The following is a 16,491-nucleotide window of genomic DNA, read 5'->3' as shown; positions in this document are numbered from 1 at the left end:
AAGGTCCTCATCGATCAGGATGTGGCCATCGCTGGCCAGGCCTGCATTTATTGACCATCCCTCAGTGCCCTGCGATGGTTGTGTTGGGCCTTGGTCCTGAGCCGCGGCAGTCTGCAGGGTGTTGTCGAAGTTTGATACGACTGAGTGACCTCGAGGCCCAGCCCAGGTAAGGACGGCAGGTTTCCTGCCCTAAAGGCACATTGGTGGCCGTTCCTCCAGCCGTCGAGGCCCCAAGCTCTGGAACGTAGGAACTGGAGGAGGCCATTCAGCCCCGCGGGTCAGCTCCACAATTAATCTCTACCTCCATTCCATTTACTGCTTTTGCTCCATTCGCCTTGATGGTCCAAGTCAGCATGGATTTGTGAAAGGGAAATCATGCTTGACAAATCTTCTGGAATTTTTTGAGGATGTTTCCAGTAGAGTGGACAAGGGAGAACCAGTTGATGTGGTGTATTTGGACTTTCAGAAGGCTTTCGACAAGGTCCCACACAAGAGATTGATGTGCAAAGTTAAAGCACATGGGATTGGGGGTAGTGTACTGACATGGATTGAGAACTGGTTGTCAGACAGGAAGCAAAGAGTAGGAGTAAATGGGTACTTTTCAGAATGGCAGGCAGTGACTAGTGGGGTACCGCAAGGTTCTGTGCTGGGGCCCCAGCTGTTTACACTGTACATTAATGATTTAGATGACGGGATTAAATGTAGTATCTCCAAATTTGCGGATGACACTAAGTTGGGTGGCAGTGTGAGCTGCGAGGAGGATGCTGTGAGGCTGCAGAGCGACTTGGATAGGTTAGGTGAGTGGGCAAATGCATGGCAGATGAAGTATAATGTGGATAAATGTGAGGTTATCCACTTTGGTGGTAAAAACAGAGAGACAGACTATTATCTGAATGGTGACAGATTAGGAAAAGGGGAGGTGCAAAGAGACCTGGGTGTCATGGTACATCAGTCATTGAAGGTTGGCATGCAGGTACAGCAGGCGGTTAAGAAAGCAAATGGCATGTTGGCCTTCATAGCGAGGGGATTTGAATACAGGGGCAGGGAGGTGTTGCTACAATTGTACAGGGCCTTGGTGAGGCCACACCTGGAGTATTGTGTACAGTTTTGGTCTCCTAACCTGAGGAAGGACATTCTTGCTATTGAGGGAGTGCAGCGAAGGTTCACCAGACTGATTCCCGGGATGGCGGGACTGACCTATCAAGAAAGACTGGATCAACTGGGCTTGTATTCACTGGAGTTCAGAAGAATGAGAGGGGACCTCATAGAAACATTTAAAATTCTGACGGGGTTAGACAGGTTAGATGCAGGAAGAATGTTCCCAATGTTGGGGAAGTCCAGAACCAGAGGTCACAGTCTAAGGATAAGGGGTAAGCCATTTAGGACCGAGATGCGGAGGAACTTCTTCACCCAGAGAGTGGTGAACCTGTGGAATTCTCTACCACAGAAAGTTGTTGAGGCCAATTCACTAAATATATTCAAAAAGGAGTTAGATGAGGTCCTTACTACTAGGGGGATCAAGGGGTATGGCGAGAAAGCAGGAATGGGGTACTGAAGTTGAATGTTCAGCCATGAACTCATTGAATGGCGGTGCAGGCTAGAAGGGCCGAATGGCCTACTCCTGCACCTATTTTCTATGTTTCTATGTTTCTATGTTTCTATGAATTCTCTCCCTGAACCTCTCCTCCTCTCCTCCTTTAAGATGCTCCCGAAAACCTACCTCTTTCTGTCTCAGTATCTCCTTGTGTGGCGCGGTGTGAAATTGTCTTTGATAACGCTCTTGTGAAGTGTCCTGGGAAGTTTTACTACGTTGAAGGTGCTATATGAATGCAAGTTGTTGATGCTTGATACAAAAAATATATGAATTAAGAAAGCTTTTTATTTGATGAGAGCAAATTATAATGTATTTGCTTCATGGGTACTTTGTTTAATAATTCATAGCAACACGTTGCTATTGAGAACTAGTTGGTTTATTAGCAAAGGTTTAACAATCACACGGCACATTACCAGTTCATCCACCAGGCTCACAACCACCTGCCCCATCGTGGACTCCCCGAACCCAACTGGCCGGGGTTTTATTGAGTCAGAGGAGGACAAAGGGTTTGATTAGGGCAGGGAAAATGGAGTATGAGAAGAAGCTTGCAGGGAACATTAAGACGGATTGCAAAACTTTCTATAGATATGTAAAGAGAAAAAGGTTAGTAAAGACAAACGTAGGTCCCCTGCAGTCAGAATCAGGGGAAGTCATAACGGGGAACAAAGAAATGGCGGACCAATTGAACAAGTACTTTCGTTCGGTATTCACAAAGGAGGACACAAACAACCTTCCGGTTATAAAAGGGTTTGGGGGGTCTAGTAAGGAGGAGGAACTGAGGGAAATCCTTATTAGCCGGGAATTGTGTTGGGGAAATTGATGGGATTGAAGGCCGATAAATCCCCAAGGCCTGATGGACTGCATCCCAGAGTACTTAAGGAGGTGGCCTTGGAAATAGTGGATGCATTGACAGTCATTTTCCAACATTCCATTGACTCTGGATCAGTTCCTATAGAGTGGAGGGTAGCCAATGTAACCCCACTTTTTAAAAAAGGAGGGAGAGAGAAAACAGGGAATTATAGACCGGTCAGCCTGACATCGGTAGTGGGTAAAATGATGGAATCAATTATTAAGGATGTCATAGCAGTGCATTTGGAAAGCGGTGACATGATAGGTCCAAGTCAGCATGGATTTGTGAAAGGGAAATCATGCTTGACAAATCTTCTGGAATTTTTTGAGGATGTTTCCAGTAGAGTGGACAAGGGAGAACCAGTTGATGTGGTATATTTGGACTTTCAGAAGGCTTTCGACAAGGTCCCACACAAGAGATTGATGTGCAAAGTTAGAGCACATGGGATTGGGGGTAGTGTGCTGACATGGATTGAGAACTGGTTGTCAGACAGGAAGCAAAGAGTAGGAGTAAATGGGTACTTTTCAGAATGGCAGGCAGTGACTAGTGGGGTACCGCAAGGTTCTGTGCTGGGGCCCCAGCTGTTTACATTGTACATTAATGATTTAGACGAGGGGATTAAATGTAGTATCTCCAAATTTGCAGATGACACTAAGTTGGGTGGCAGTGTGAGCTGCGAGGAGGATGCTGTGAGGCTGCAGAGCGACTTGGATAGGTTAGGTGAGTGGGCAAATGCATGGCAGATGAAGTATAATGTGGATAAATGTGAGGTTATCCACTTTGGTGGTAAAAACAGAGAGACAGACTATTATCTGAATGGTGACAGATTAGGAAAAGGGGAGGTGCAACGAGACCTGGATGTCATGGTACATCAGTCATTGAAGGTTGGCATGCAGGTACAGCAGACGGTTAAGAAAGCAAATGGCATGTTGGCCTTCATAGCGAGGGGATTTGAGTACAGGGGCAGGGAGGTGTTGCTACAGTTGTACAGGGCATTGGTGAGGCCACACCTGGAGTATTATGTACAGTTTTGGTCTCCTAACTTGAGGAAGGACATTCTTGCTATTGAGGGAGTGCAGCGAAGGTTCACCAGACTGATTCCCGGGATGGTGGGACTGATATATCAAGAAAGACTGGATCAACTGGACTTGTATTCACTGGAGTTCAGAAGAATGAGAGTGGATCTCATAGAAACATTTAAAATTCTGACGGGGTTAGACAGGTTAGATGCAGGAAGAATGTTCCCAATGTTGGGGAAGTCCAGAACCAGAGGTCACAGTCGAAGGATAAGGGGTAAGCCATTTAGGACCGAGATGCGGAGGAACTTCTTCACCCAGAGAGTGGTGAGCCTGTGGAATTCTCTGCCACAGAAAGTTGTTGAGGCCAATTCACTAAATATATTCAAAAGGGAGTTAGATGTAGTCCTTACTACTAGGGGGATCAAGGGGTATGGCGAGAAAGCAGGAATGGGGTACTGAAGTTGCATGTTCAGCCATGAACTCATTGAATGGTGGTGCAGGCTCGAAGGGCCGAATGGCCTACTCCTGCACCTATTTTCTATGTTTCTATGTTTCTATTTTCTATGTTTCTATCACATGACTGGCTAAGCCACTCCCAACTCAACAGCTCCACAATTATTTTAGTTGAAAACATAAATCAAGTGTCCCCTGATTAAAGGGGGGGGACACTAAAACCGACAAAATAAACCAATGAAACTTTGGATGGTAAACTTAAAAATCAAATTAAAATGTGTTTGCCGGGGGTGATGATGTACTCCAGTCCCTCCGGTGCCCAGCTCTCGCGGAAGGCCGCGAGTGTACCAGTGGATCAACAACAACAGCTCTACAAGCAAGCTCACAGGTGCATGCATTGCACAGACGTGATTCGATAGCTTGGGTTTGGGTGGGGCGAGGAGGGGGGGATGCTAATTGAGGGGACTCTCCGGAATCACAGCCCTGCTATTCTGTGACACTGACGGCTTTTCCCATATGTTTTTTTTCAGCGGTGTGTTCATCGTGATCTACTTCGTGCTGGTGTGCTGCGAAGGTCCCAGGTGAGTCCCCGTGTTGTCCCGCCAACACTGACCTCTTCCTCTACATACAGCGGGAGAGAGTCCCTTTCCTTGCTGAGCTGCCGCTCTCGTTGCCCCCCGCCCCCCCCACCCCAGCTAACACCCCCGGGATTCCACTCAAGGTGACGACTCTCACTGGCATACGGCTCAGCTCTTTGCACGCCGGCTATTCGACCTCGAGATGAGTCGCGAGAGCTCAATCCTGTCCTGTGGAACCGCCCACTTTCCTCCTCACTGTTCCCGCCCCTCCCAGCATAGAAAACGTCAGCACCTCCCAGGAGAAGGTGACACACTTGGGGCCGTGTTTAGCAGGTCATTATCGATGATACAATGATACATCTCGCAAGGAGGCCATTCGGCCCATCGTATCTCTGCCCGCTCTTTGAAAACTTATTAATGTTTTTTTTTCTGTCCCTGCAGAAGGAAATTTCCCTGGAATGTCATCCTCCTGGCTGTTTTTGTAAGTATTCGTTGATTTTCTTTATAATTTATCTTTTAAATCAGCTTCTCGACGAACCAATTCCAGCATCCTGCTGGTTCTGAAATGATGTCGGAGTCCTAACCCCATCCAGCTGATCAACCTCTGTATACAGACTTTCATGCTGACGTCCTTAATAACCCTGACCCTGTGTCAAAGTTTAAGTCCAGCCTGCTCAATATCTTCTGCACCTCTGGAAGGTGCTTCTGACATGACTGACTCTTCCCTCCTCTGTAACATCGCCCGTCTCTGCCCCAGCTCGGCCCATCTGATGCTGAAAACCTCATCCATGTCTGGGTCACTTCCAGATTCAAAAAGCTTCCTGGCCAGCATCCCATCTTCTGCCCTCCAGTGATCAGCCGTGGCTCAATGGGCAGCACTCTCACCTCTGAGTAACAAGGTCGTGGGTTCAAGTCCCACTCCAGGGACATGAACACACGAATCCAGGCCGGCACTGTCGGAGGGGCAGTGCTGCACTGTCGGAGGGGCAGTACTGAGGGAGTGCCGCACTGTCGGATGGGCAGTACTGAGGGAGTGCCGCACTGTCGGAGGGGCAGTACTGAGGGAGTGCCGCACTGTCGGAGGGGCAGCACTGAGGGAGTGCCGCACTGTCGGAGGGGCAGTACTGAGGGAGTGCTGCACTGTCGGAGGGGCAGTACTAGAAACATAGAAACATAGAAAATAGGTGCAGGAGTAGGCCATTCGGCCCTTCTAGCCTGCACCGCCATTCAATGAGTTCATGGCTGAACATTCAACTTCAGTACCCCATTCCTGCTTTCTCGCCATACCCCTTGATCCCCCTAGTAGTAAGGACCTCATCTAACTCCTTTTTGAATATATTTAGTGAATTGGCCTCAACAACTTTCTGTGGTAGAGAATTCCACAGGTTCACCACTCTCTGGGTGAAGAAGTTCCTCCGCATCTCGGTCCTAAATGGCTTACCCCTTATCCTTAGACTGTGACCTCTGGTTCTGGACTTCCCCAACATTGGGAACATTCTTCCTGCATCTAACCTATCTAACCCCGTCAGAATTTTAAATGTTTCTATGAGGTCCCCTCTCATTCTTCTGAACTCCAGTGAATACAAGCCCAGTTGATCCAGTCTTTCTTGATAGGTCAGTCCCGCCATCCCGGGAATCAGTCTGGTGAACCTTCGCTGCACTCCCTCAATAGCAAGAATGTCCTTCCTCAGGTTAGGAGACCAAAACTGTACACAATACTCCAGGTGTGGCCTCACCAAGGCCCTGTACAACTGTAGCAACACCTCCCTGCCCCTGTACTCAAATCCCCTTGCTATGAAGGCCAACATGCCATTTGCTTTCTTAACCGCCTGCTGTACCTGCATGCCAACCTTCAATGACTGATGTACCATGACACCCAGGTCTCTTTGCACCTCCCCTTTTCCTAATCTGTCACCATTCAGATAATAGTCTGTCTCTCTGTTTTTACCACCAAAGTGGATAACCTCACATTTATCCACATTATACTTCATCTGCCATGCATTTGCCCACTCACCGAACCTATCCAAGTCGCTCTGCAGCCTCACAGCATCCTCCTCGCAGCTCACACTGCCACCCAACTTAGTGTCATCCGCAAATTTGGAGATACTACATTTAATCCCCTCATCTAAATCATTAATGTACAGTGTAAACAGCTGGGGCCCCAGCACAGAACCTTGCGGTACCCCACTAGTCACTGCCTGCCATTCTGAAAAGTACCCATTTACTCCGACTCTTTGCTTCCTGTCTGACAACCAGTTCTCAATCCACGTCAGCACACTACCCCCAATCCCATGTGCTCTAACTTTGCACATCAATCTCTTGTGTGGGACCTTGTCGAACGCCTTCTGAAAGTCCAAATATACCACATCAACTGGTTCTCCCTTGTCCACTCTACTGGAAACATCCTCAAAAAATTCCAGAAGATTTGTCAAGCATGATTTCCCTTTCACAAATCCATGCTGACTTGGACCTATCATGTCACCTCTTTCCAAATGCACTGCTATGACATCCTTAATAATTGATTCCATCATTTTACCCACTACCGATGTCAGGCTGACCGGTCTATAATTCCCTGTTTTCTCTCTCCCTTCTTTTTTAAAAAGTGGGGTTACATTGGCTACCCTCCACTCCATAGGAACTGATCCAGAGTCAATGGAATGTTGGAAAATGACTGTCAACGCATCCGCTATTTCCAAGGCCACCTCCTTAAGTACTCTGGGATGCAGTCCATCAGGCCCTGGGGATTTATCGGCCTTCAATCCCATCAATTTCCCCAACACAATTTCCCGGCTAATAAGGATTTCCCTCAGTTCCTCCTCCTTACTAGACCCCCTGACCCCTTTTATAACCGGAAGGTTGTTCGTGTCCTCCTTCGTGAATACCGAACCAAAGTACTTGTTCAATTGGTCCGCCATTTCTTTGTTCCCCTGATTCTGACTGCAGGGGACCTACGTTTGTCTTTACTACCCTTTTTCTCTTTACCTATCTATAGAAAGTTTTGCAATCCGTCTTAATGTTCCCTGCAAGCTTCTTCTCATACTCCATTTTCCCTGCCCTAATCAAACCCTTTGTCCTCCTCTGCTGAGTTCTAAATTTCTCCCAGTCCCCAGGTTCGCTGCTATTTCTGGCCAATTTGTATGCCACTTCCTTGGTTTTAATACTATCCCTGATTTCCCCTGATAGCCACGGTTGAGCCACCTTCCCTTTTTTATTTTTATGCCAGACAGGAATGTACAATTGTTGTAGTTCATCCATGCAGTCTCTAAATGTCTGCCATTGCCCATCCACAGTCAACCCCTTAAGTATCATTCGCCAATCTATCCGAGCCAATTCACGCCTCATACCTTCAAAGTTACCCTTCTTTAAGTTCTGGACCATGGTCTCTGAATTAACTGTTTCATTCTCCATCCCAATGCAGAATTCCACCATATTAAGGTCACTCTTCCCCAAGGGGCCTCGCACAACGAGATTGCTAATTAATCCTCTCTCATTACATAACACCCAGTCTAAGATGGCCTCCCCCCTAGTTGGTTCCTCGACATATTGTTCTCAAAAACCATCCCTTATGCACTCCAGAAAATCCTCCTCCACCGTATTGCTTCCAGTTTGGTTAGCCCAATCTATGTGCATATTAAAGTCACCCATTATAACTGCTGCACCTTTATTGCACGCACCCCTAATTTCCTGTTTGATGCCCTCCCCAACATCACTACTACTGTTTGGAGGTCTGTACACAACTCCCACTAACGTTTTTTGCCCTTTGGTGTTCTGCAGCTCTACCCATATAGATTCCACATCATCCAAGCTAATGTCCTTCCTAACTATTGCCTTAATCTCCTCCTTAACCAGCAATGCTACCCCACCTCCTTTTCCTTTTATTCTATCCTTCCTGAATGTTGAATACCCCTGGATGTTGAGTTCCCAGCCCTGATCATCCTGGAGCCACGTCTCCGTAATCCCAATCACATCATATTTGTTAACATCTATTTGCACAGTTAATTCATCCACCTTATTGCGGATACTCCTTGCATTAAGACACAAAGCCTTTAGGCTTGTTTTTTTAACACCCTCTGTCCTTTTAGAATTTTGCTGTACAATGGCCCTTTTTGTTCTTTGCCTTGGGTTTCTCGGCCCTCCACTTTTCCTCATCTCCTTTCTGTCTTTTGCTTTTGCCTCCTTTTTGTTTCCCTCTGTCTCCCTGCATTGGTTCCCATCCCCCTGCCATATTAGTTTAACTCCTCCCCAACAGCACTAGCAAACACTCCCCCTAGGACATTGGTTCCGGTCCTGCCCAGGTGCAGACAGTCCAGTTTGTACTGGTCCCACCTCCCCCAGAACCGGTTCCAATGCCCCAGGAATTTGAATCCCTCCCTGCTGCACCATTGCTCAAGCCACGTATTCATCTGAGCTATCCTGCGATTCCTACTCTGACGAGCACGTGGCACTGGTAGCAATCCCGAGATTACTACTTTTGAGGTCCTACTTTTTAATTTAGCTCCTAGCTCCTTAAATTCATTTCGTAGGACCTCATCCCTTTTTTTACCTATATCGTTGGTACCAATGTGCACCACGACAACTGGCTGTTCTCCCTCCCTTTTTAGAATGTCCTGCACCCGCTCCGAGCCATCCTTGACCCTTGCACCAGGGAGGCAACATACCATCCTGGAGTCTCGGTTGCGGCCGCAGAAACGCCTATCTATTCCCCTCACCATCGAATCCCCTATCACTATCGCTCGCCCACTCTTTTTCCTACCCTCCTGTGCAGCAGAGCCAACCACGGTGCCATGAACTTGGCTGCTGCTGCCCTCTCCTGATGAGTCATTCCCCTCAACAGCACTCAAAGCAGTGTATCTGTTTTGCAGTGGGATGACCACAGGGGACCCCTGCACTACCTTCCTTGCACTACTCTTCCTGCTGGTCTTCCATTCCCTCGCTGGCTGTGGACCCTTCTCCTGCGGTAAGACCAACTCGCTACACGTGCTACTCACGTCATTCTCAGCATCGTGGATGCTCCAGAGTGAATCCACCCTCAGCTCCAACTCCGCAACGCGGACCGTCAGGAGCTGGAGGTGGACACACTTCCCGCACATGTAGTCGTCAGGGACATTGGTGTTGTCCCCGTGTTCCCACATGGTACAGGAGGAGCATATCACGTGACCGAGCTGTCCTGCCATGACTTAACCCTTAGATACACTTAAATTGGCGACAACAATGTTAAAAGTTACTGACTAATAAAGAAAAAGAAAAACTACTCACCAATCAGCAGCCAATCACTTACCACGTTGGCTGTGACATCACCTTTTGATTTCTTTCTACTTCTTTTTTGCCTTCTCTCAGCTGGAGCTGCACAAGTCACGCCTCTCTGGACTCCCGCCTCTCTCGACGCTCCCCGGACTGCTGAGCCTTTTATAGGCCGCTGCCTCTCTGGACTCCCGCCTCTCTCGACGCTCCCCGGACTGCTGAGCCTTTTATAGGCCGCTGCCTCTCTCGACTCCCGCCTCTCTCGACGCTCCCCGGACTGCTGAGCCTTTTATAGGCCGCTGCCTCTCTCGACTCCCGCCTCTCTCGACGCTCCCCGGACTGCTGAGCCTTTTATAGGCCGCTGCCTCTCTTGACTCCCGCCTCTCTCGACGCTCCCCGGACTGCTGAGCCTTTTATAGGCCGCTGCCTCTCTCGACTCCCGCCTCTCTCGACTCCCCGGACTGCTGAGCCTTTTATAGGCCGCTGCCTCTCTCAACTCCCGCCTCTCTCGACGCTCCCCGGACTGCTGAGCCTTTTATAGGCCGCTGCCTCTCTCAACTCCCGCCTCTCTCGACTCTCCCCGGACTGCTGAGCCTTTTATAGGCCGCTGCCTCTCTCAACTCCCGCCTCTCTCGACTCCCCGGACTGCTGAGCCTTTTATAGGCCGCTGCCTCTCTCGACTCCCGCCTCTCTCGACTCCCCGGACTGCTGAGCCTTTTATAGGCCGCTGCCTCTCTCGACTCCCGCCTCTCTCGACTCCCCGGACTGCTGAGCCTTTTATAGGCCGCTGCCTCTCTCGACTCCCGCGTCTCTGAGGGAGTGCCGCACTGTCGGAGGGGCAGTACTGAGGGAGCGCCGCAGTGTCGGAGAGGCAGTACTGAGGGAGTGCTGCACTGTCGGAGGGGCAGTACTGAGGGAGTGCCGCACTGTCGGAGGGGCAGTACTGAGGGAGTGCCGCACTGTCGGAGGGGCAGTACTGAGGGAGTGCCGCACTGTCGGAGAGGCAGTACTGAGGGAGTGCTGCACTGTCGGAGAGGTAGTACTGAGGGAGTGCTGCACTGTCGGAGGGGCAGTACTGAGGGAGTGCCGCACTGTCGGAGGGGCAGTACTGAGGGAGTGCCGCACTGTCGGAGGGGCAGTACTGAGGGAGCGCCGCAGTGTCGGAGAGGCAGTACTGAGGGAGTGCTGCACTGTCGGAGGGGCAGTACTGAGGGAGTGCCGCACTGTCGGAGGGGCAGTACTGAGGGAGTGCCGCACTGTCGGAGGGGCAGTACTGAGGGAGTGCCGCACTGTCGGAGAGGCAGTACTGAGGGAGTGCTGCACTGTCGGAGAGGTAGTACTGAGGGAGTGCTGCACTGTCGGAGGGGCAGTACTGAGGGAGTGCCGCACTGTCGGAGGGGCAGTACTGAGGGAGCCCCGCACTGTCGGAGAGGCAGTACTGAGGGAGTGCCGCACTGTCGGAGAGGCAGTACTGAGGGAGTGCTGCACTGTCGGAGGGGCAGTACTGAGGGACTGCCGCACTGTCGGAGGGGCAGTACTGAGGGAGCACCGCACTGTCGGAGGGGCAGTACTGAGGGAGCGCCGCACTGTCGGAGGGGCAGTACTGAGGGAGCGCCGCAGTGTCGGAGAGGCAGTACTGAGGGAGTGCTGCACTGTCGGAGGGGCAGTACTGAGGGAGTGCCGCACTGTCGGAGGGGCAGTACTGAGGGAGTGCTGCACTGTCGGAGGGGAGGTATTGAGGGATTGCCGCACTGTCGGAGGGGCAGTACTGAGGGAGTGCCGCACTGTCGGAGGGGCAGTACTGAGGGAGTGCCGCACTGTCGGAGGGGCAGTACTGAGGGAGTGCCGCACTGTCGGAGGGGCAGTACTGAGGGAGCGCCGCACTGTCGGAGGGGCAGTACCGAGGGAGTGCTGCACTGTCGGAGAGGCAGTACTGAGGGAGTGCTGCACTGTCGGAGAGGCAGTACTGAGGGAGTGCTGCACTGTCGGAGGGGCAGTACTGAGGGACTGCCGCACTGTCGGAGGGGCAGTACTGAGGGAGTGCCGCACTGTCGGAGGGGCAGCACTGAGGGAGTGCCGCACTGTTGTAGGTGCCATCTTTAGATGAGACGTTCAATCGAGGCCCCGTGTGCTCTCTCAGGTGGATGTAAAAGATCCCATGGCACTCTTTCGAAGAAGAGCGGGAGAGTTATCCCCGGTGTCCTGGGGCCAATATTTATCCCTCAATCAACATAACAAACACAGATTATCTGGTCATTATCACATTGCTGTGTGTGGGAGCTTGCTGTGCACAAATTGACCGCTGCGTTTCCCACATTACAACAGTGACCACACTCCAAAAGTACTTCATTGGCTGTAAAGCGCTTTGAGACGTCCGGTGGTCGTGAAAGGCGCTATATAAATGCAAGTCTTTCTTTCTTTGCATGACTTCAGCTCTTCTAAAACTCGGCTGTCCGTGTCCTAACTCGCACCAAGTCCCGCTCACCCATCACCCCCTTGTCCCCGCACTGTACTAGGCCCCTCGCCCCGCACTGTACTGAGCCCCTCGCCCTGCACTGTACTGAGCCCCTCGCCCTGCACTGTACTGAGCCCCTCGCCCCCGCACTGTACTGAGCCCCTCGCCCTGCACTGCACTGGGCCCCTCGCCCCGCACTGTACTGAGCCCCTCGCCCCGCACTGTACTGGGCCCCTCGCCCCGCACTGTACTGGGCCCCTCGCCCCGCACTGTACTGAGCCCCGGGCCCCGAACTGTACTGGGCCCCTCGCCCCGCACTGTACTAGGTCCCTCGCCCCGCACTGTACTGGGCCCCGGGCCCCGCACTGTACTGGGCCCCTCGCCCCGCACTGTACTGGGCCCCTCGCCCCGCACTGTACTGGGCCCCTCGCCCCGCACTGTACTAGGCCCCTCGCCCCGCACTGTACTAGGCCCCTCGCCCCGCACTGTACTGGGCCCCTCGCCCTCGCACTGTACTAGGCCCCTCGCCCCGCACTGTACTAGGCCCCTCGCCCCGCACTGTACTAGGCCCCTCGCCCTCGCACTGTACTGGGCCCCTCGCCCTCGCACTGTACTGGGCCCCTCGCCCCGCACTGTACAGGGCCCCTCGCCCTCGCACTGTACTGAGCCCCGGGCCACGCACTGTACTGGGCCCCTCGCCCTCGCACTGTACTAGGCCCCGGGCCCCGCACTGTACTGAGCCCCTCGCCCCCGCACTGCACTGGGCCCCTCGCCCCACACTGTACTGGGCCCCTCGCCCTCGCACTGTACTAGGCCCCGGGCCCCGCACTGTACTAGGCCCCTCGCCCCACACTGTACTGGGCCCCGGGCCCCACACTGTACTGGGCCCCGCACTGTACTGGGCCCCTCGCCTCGCACTGTACTGGGCCCCGGGCCCCGCACTGTACTGGGCCCCTCGCCTCGCACTGTACTGGGCCCCGGGCCCCGCACTGTACTGGGCCCCTCGCCTCGCACTGTACTGGGCCCCGGGCCCCGCACTGTACTGGGCCCCTCGCCTCGCACTGTACTGGGCCCCGGGCCCCGCACTGTACTGGGCCCCTCGCCCCCGCACTGTACTGAGCCCCGCACTGTACTGGGCCCCTCGCCCCGCACTGTACTGGGCCCCTCGCCCCCGCACTGTACTGAGCCCCGGGCCCCGCACTGTACTGAGCCCCACACTGTACTGAGCCCCGGGCCCCGCACTGTACTGGGCCCCTCGCCCCGCACTGTACTGCGCCCCTCGCCCTGCACTGTACTGGGCCCCTCGCCCCGCACTGTACTGGGCCCCGGGCCCCCACACTGTACTGGGCCCCGGGCCCCGCACTGTACTGGGCCCCTCGCCCCGCATTGTACTGGGCCCCTCGCCCCCGCACTGTACTGGGCCCCTCGCCCCGCACTGTACTGGGCCCGTGATCTGGGACGCACTGATATCCTCTTTTCTTTTTTCCCCCATGCAGACGTTGGCTATGTCATATCTGACTGGAACAATTGCAAGGTATGTACAGCTATAGTGTGTGTGTCTTTGTGTGAGAGGATGCATGTGTGTGTGAGAGAGAGAGTGAGTGTGTGTGTGTGAGAGAGAGAGAGAGTGAGTGTGTGTGCAATGCCTTCCACAGTTGAGTACCCTCCTGTAGGTCACATGTAATGTTTGCACCGAGTGCATCCATTGCAGACAGCTGCGGCCTGGGATCGTGATGTTCCAAAGCTCGCTTGCCACTAATGCCGGCTTCCACCTGGTGCCCCGACTTGCAGCTGGATTCCCGGGGTATGGGGGGGGTCCCAGGGGGCGGGGTATGGGGGGGCCCAGGGGGCGGGGTATGGGGGGGCCCAGGGGGCAGTGTATGGAGGGCCCAGGGGGCGGGGTATGGGGGGGCCCAGGGGGATCAGTGTATGGGGGGGCCCAGGGGGCGGGGTATGGGGGGGCCCAGGGGGCAGTGTATCGGGGGCCCGGGGGGCATGGTGTGGGGGCCCAGGGGGGTGGAGTATGGGGGGCCCGGAGGGAGGGGTATCGGGGGCCCAAGGGGCGGGATATGGGGGGGCCCGGGGGGAGGGGTATCGGGGGCCCAGGGGGGTGGGGTATGGGGGACCCGGGGGGTGGGATATGGGGGGCCCAGGGGGCGGGGTATCGGGGGCCCAGGGGGCAGGGTGTGGGGGGCCCGGGGGGAGGCGTATCGGGGGCCCAGGGGGGTGGGGTATGGGGTACCCGGGGTATGGGGGGCCCAGGGGGCGGGGTATAGGGGGCCCAGGGGGCGGGGTGTGGGGGGGCCCGGGGGGAGGGGTATCGGGGGCCCAGGGGGCGGGGTATCGGGGGTCCAGGGAATGGGAGGCCCGGGGGGCAGGGTATGGGGGGCCCAGGGGTGGAGGGGTATCGGGGGCCCAGGGGCCGGGGTGTGGGGGCCTGGGGGCGGGGCCCAGGAGGCTGTGTCATAGCCAATCAGGGAGGGGGGAGTAGGAGTGGGAAATAATGGGGTTAAATATCTGGTCGGAGGGTCCCCGTGAACCGAGAGTTGCCAAACTTTGCCTGCTCCCCCACTGCTCGCTCCAGCTTTATCCATGTGAACGTTCCCGAGCTGCCCTGGATCCCGGCACGCGTTATATGAGCGGGCGGACACAGGAGAAGACCAACTAGTCCCATCTAATCCAGCCTGTCCCACATTGTCCATCCAGTGGGGAGAGGCCAGAGAGGCTGGGATCATTGTCCTTCGAGTAGAGAAGGGTTTTGATCGAGTGGCTCGGGAGAAACTGTTCCCCGGGGCAGGAGGGTGTGACCAGAGGGACACAGATTGACGATAATCGGCGATAGACCCAGAGGGGGAGAGGGGGAGAATGTGTTTACGCAGCGAGTTGTTGTGAGCGGGAACGCGCTGCCTGAAAGGGCGGTGGGAGCAGATCCAGTAACTTTCTAACGGGAATTGGGTAAATAGTTGAGAAGGAGAAATGTGCGGGGCTGTGGGGAGAGCGCGGGGATCTGATGGGATCGCTCTGTCACAGAGCCGGCACAGGCTCGATGGGCCCAATGGCCTCCTCCCGTGCTGTGTGATTCTCGGATACCTGGGAGAGACGGAAAATCAGGAAAAAACCCCAGGCCATCTGGGAATTCCTCGCGGACCCCCTCGGGCGACGGACGCTATCCCGGAGGTCACCTTCGCCCCGGTAACGGTGGGCGGTCAGACTCGGCGGACGGTCATCTCTGGCTCTTTCTCCACAGTTACTACAGCACCAAGTCCGTCTTCCTCTGCCTCGGGATCACCGCCCTGGTCTGTCTCGGTGTCACCATCTTCTGCTTCCAGACCAAGGTACTGGGGCCCGGTGATCCGCAGGGTCGGGGCGGGGGGGGTGGGGAGGAGGGTGGGTGTGTTGGTGGGGGGGGGAGGGTGGGGGTGAGGGGAGGGAGAGGGGGGTGTGTGGTGGGGGAGGGTGGGTGTGTGGGGCGGGGAGGGTGGGTGTGAGGGGTGGGGGTGAGGGAGAGTGGGGATGAGGGGAGGGTGGTGGGAGGGAGGGGGTGAGAGGGGGGTGTGTGGTGGGGGAGGGTGGGTGTGTGGGGCGGGGAGGGTGGGTGTGAGGGGTGGGGTGAGGGAGGGTGGGGATGAGGGGAGGGTGGTGGGAGGGAGGGGGTGAGAGGGGGGTGTGTGGGGGGAGGGTGGGTGTGTGGGAGGGAGATGGGGTGCGGGGGACAGTGGGGAGAGTGTGTTGGGGGGATGGAGGGGGACAGGAGGGCTGCGGGATGGGATGCCTGGAGGTCGGTGTGTGGGGGAGGGGAGCGGGAGGTGTGTGTGGGGGGGGGGAGGGGGAGGGGAAGGGTGTGTGGGGGGGGGAGGGGTGTGTGTGGGGTGAGGGGAGGGTGTGTGGGGGGGGAGCGGGAAGGGTGTGGGGGGGAGCGGGAGGGGTGTGGGGGGGGAGGGTGTGTGTTGGTGGGGGGGAGGGTGTGTGTGGGGGGGAGGGGGAGGGGGAGGGTGTGGGGGTGGAGGGTGTGGGGGGGGGAGGGTGTGTGGGGGGGGAGGGTGTGTGGGGGGGGAGCGTGTGTGGGGGGGGAGGGTGTGGGGCGGAGGAGGGGGGAGGGGAGGGGTGTGGGGGGGGAGGGTGTGTGGGGGGGAGGGGTGTGGGGGGAGGAGGTGTGTGGGGGGGGTAAGGAGGGAGGGGGGGGGTGTGTGGGGGGGAGCGGGAGGGGTGTGGGAGGGGGAGGGTGTGTGGGTGGGGGGGAGGGAGGGTGTGTGGGGGGGGTGAGGAGGGGTGTGGAGGGGGGTGTGTGGGGGGGAGGAGGC

General features: G+C 55.3%; 1 protein-coding gene across 1 annotated transcript in view; it reads left to right on the top strand.

The window, feature by feature from the left end:
* Positions 1-16,491, top strand: part of LOC139260407 (protein lifeguard 3-like) — a 48,515-nt gene that overhangs the window by 30,901 nt on the left and 1,123 nt on the right. The window contains exons 5-8 of the mRNA XM_070876979.1: positions 4,447-4,497; positions 4,936-4,975; positions 13,687-13,724; positions 15,438-15,525. Coding sequence (XP_070733080.1) covers positions 4,447-4,497; positions 4,936-4,975; positions 13,687-13,724; positions 15,438-15,525 — 217 coding nt within the window. The remainder of the gene's footprint in view (positions 1-4,446; positions 4,498-4,935; positions 4,976-13,686; positions 13,725-15,437; positions 15,526-16,491) is intronic.

This window comes from Pristiophorus japonicus, chromosome 3 (assembly GCF_044704955.1).
Source record: "Pristiophorus japonicus isolate sPriJap1 chromosome 3, sPriJap1.hap1, whole genome shotgun sequence".
NCBI lineage: Eukaryota > Metazoa > Chordata > Chondrichthyes > Pristiophoridae > Pristiophorus > Pristiophorus japonicus.
The sequence above is the reverse complement of the archived record's forward strand: the minus strand, read 5'-3'. Positions and strand labels throughout refer to the sequence as shown.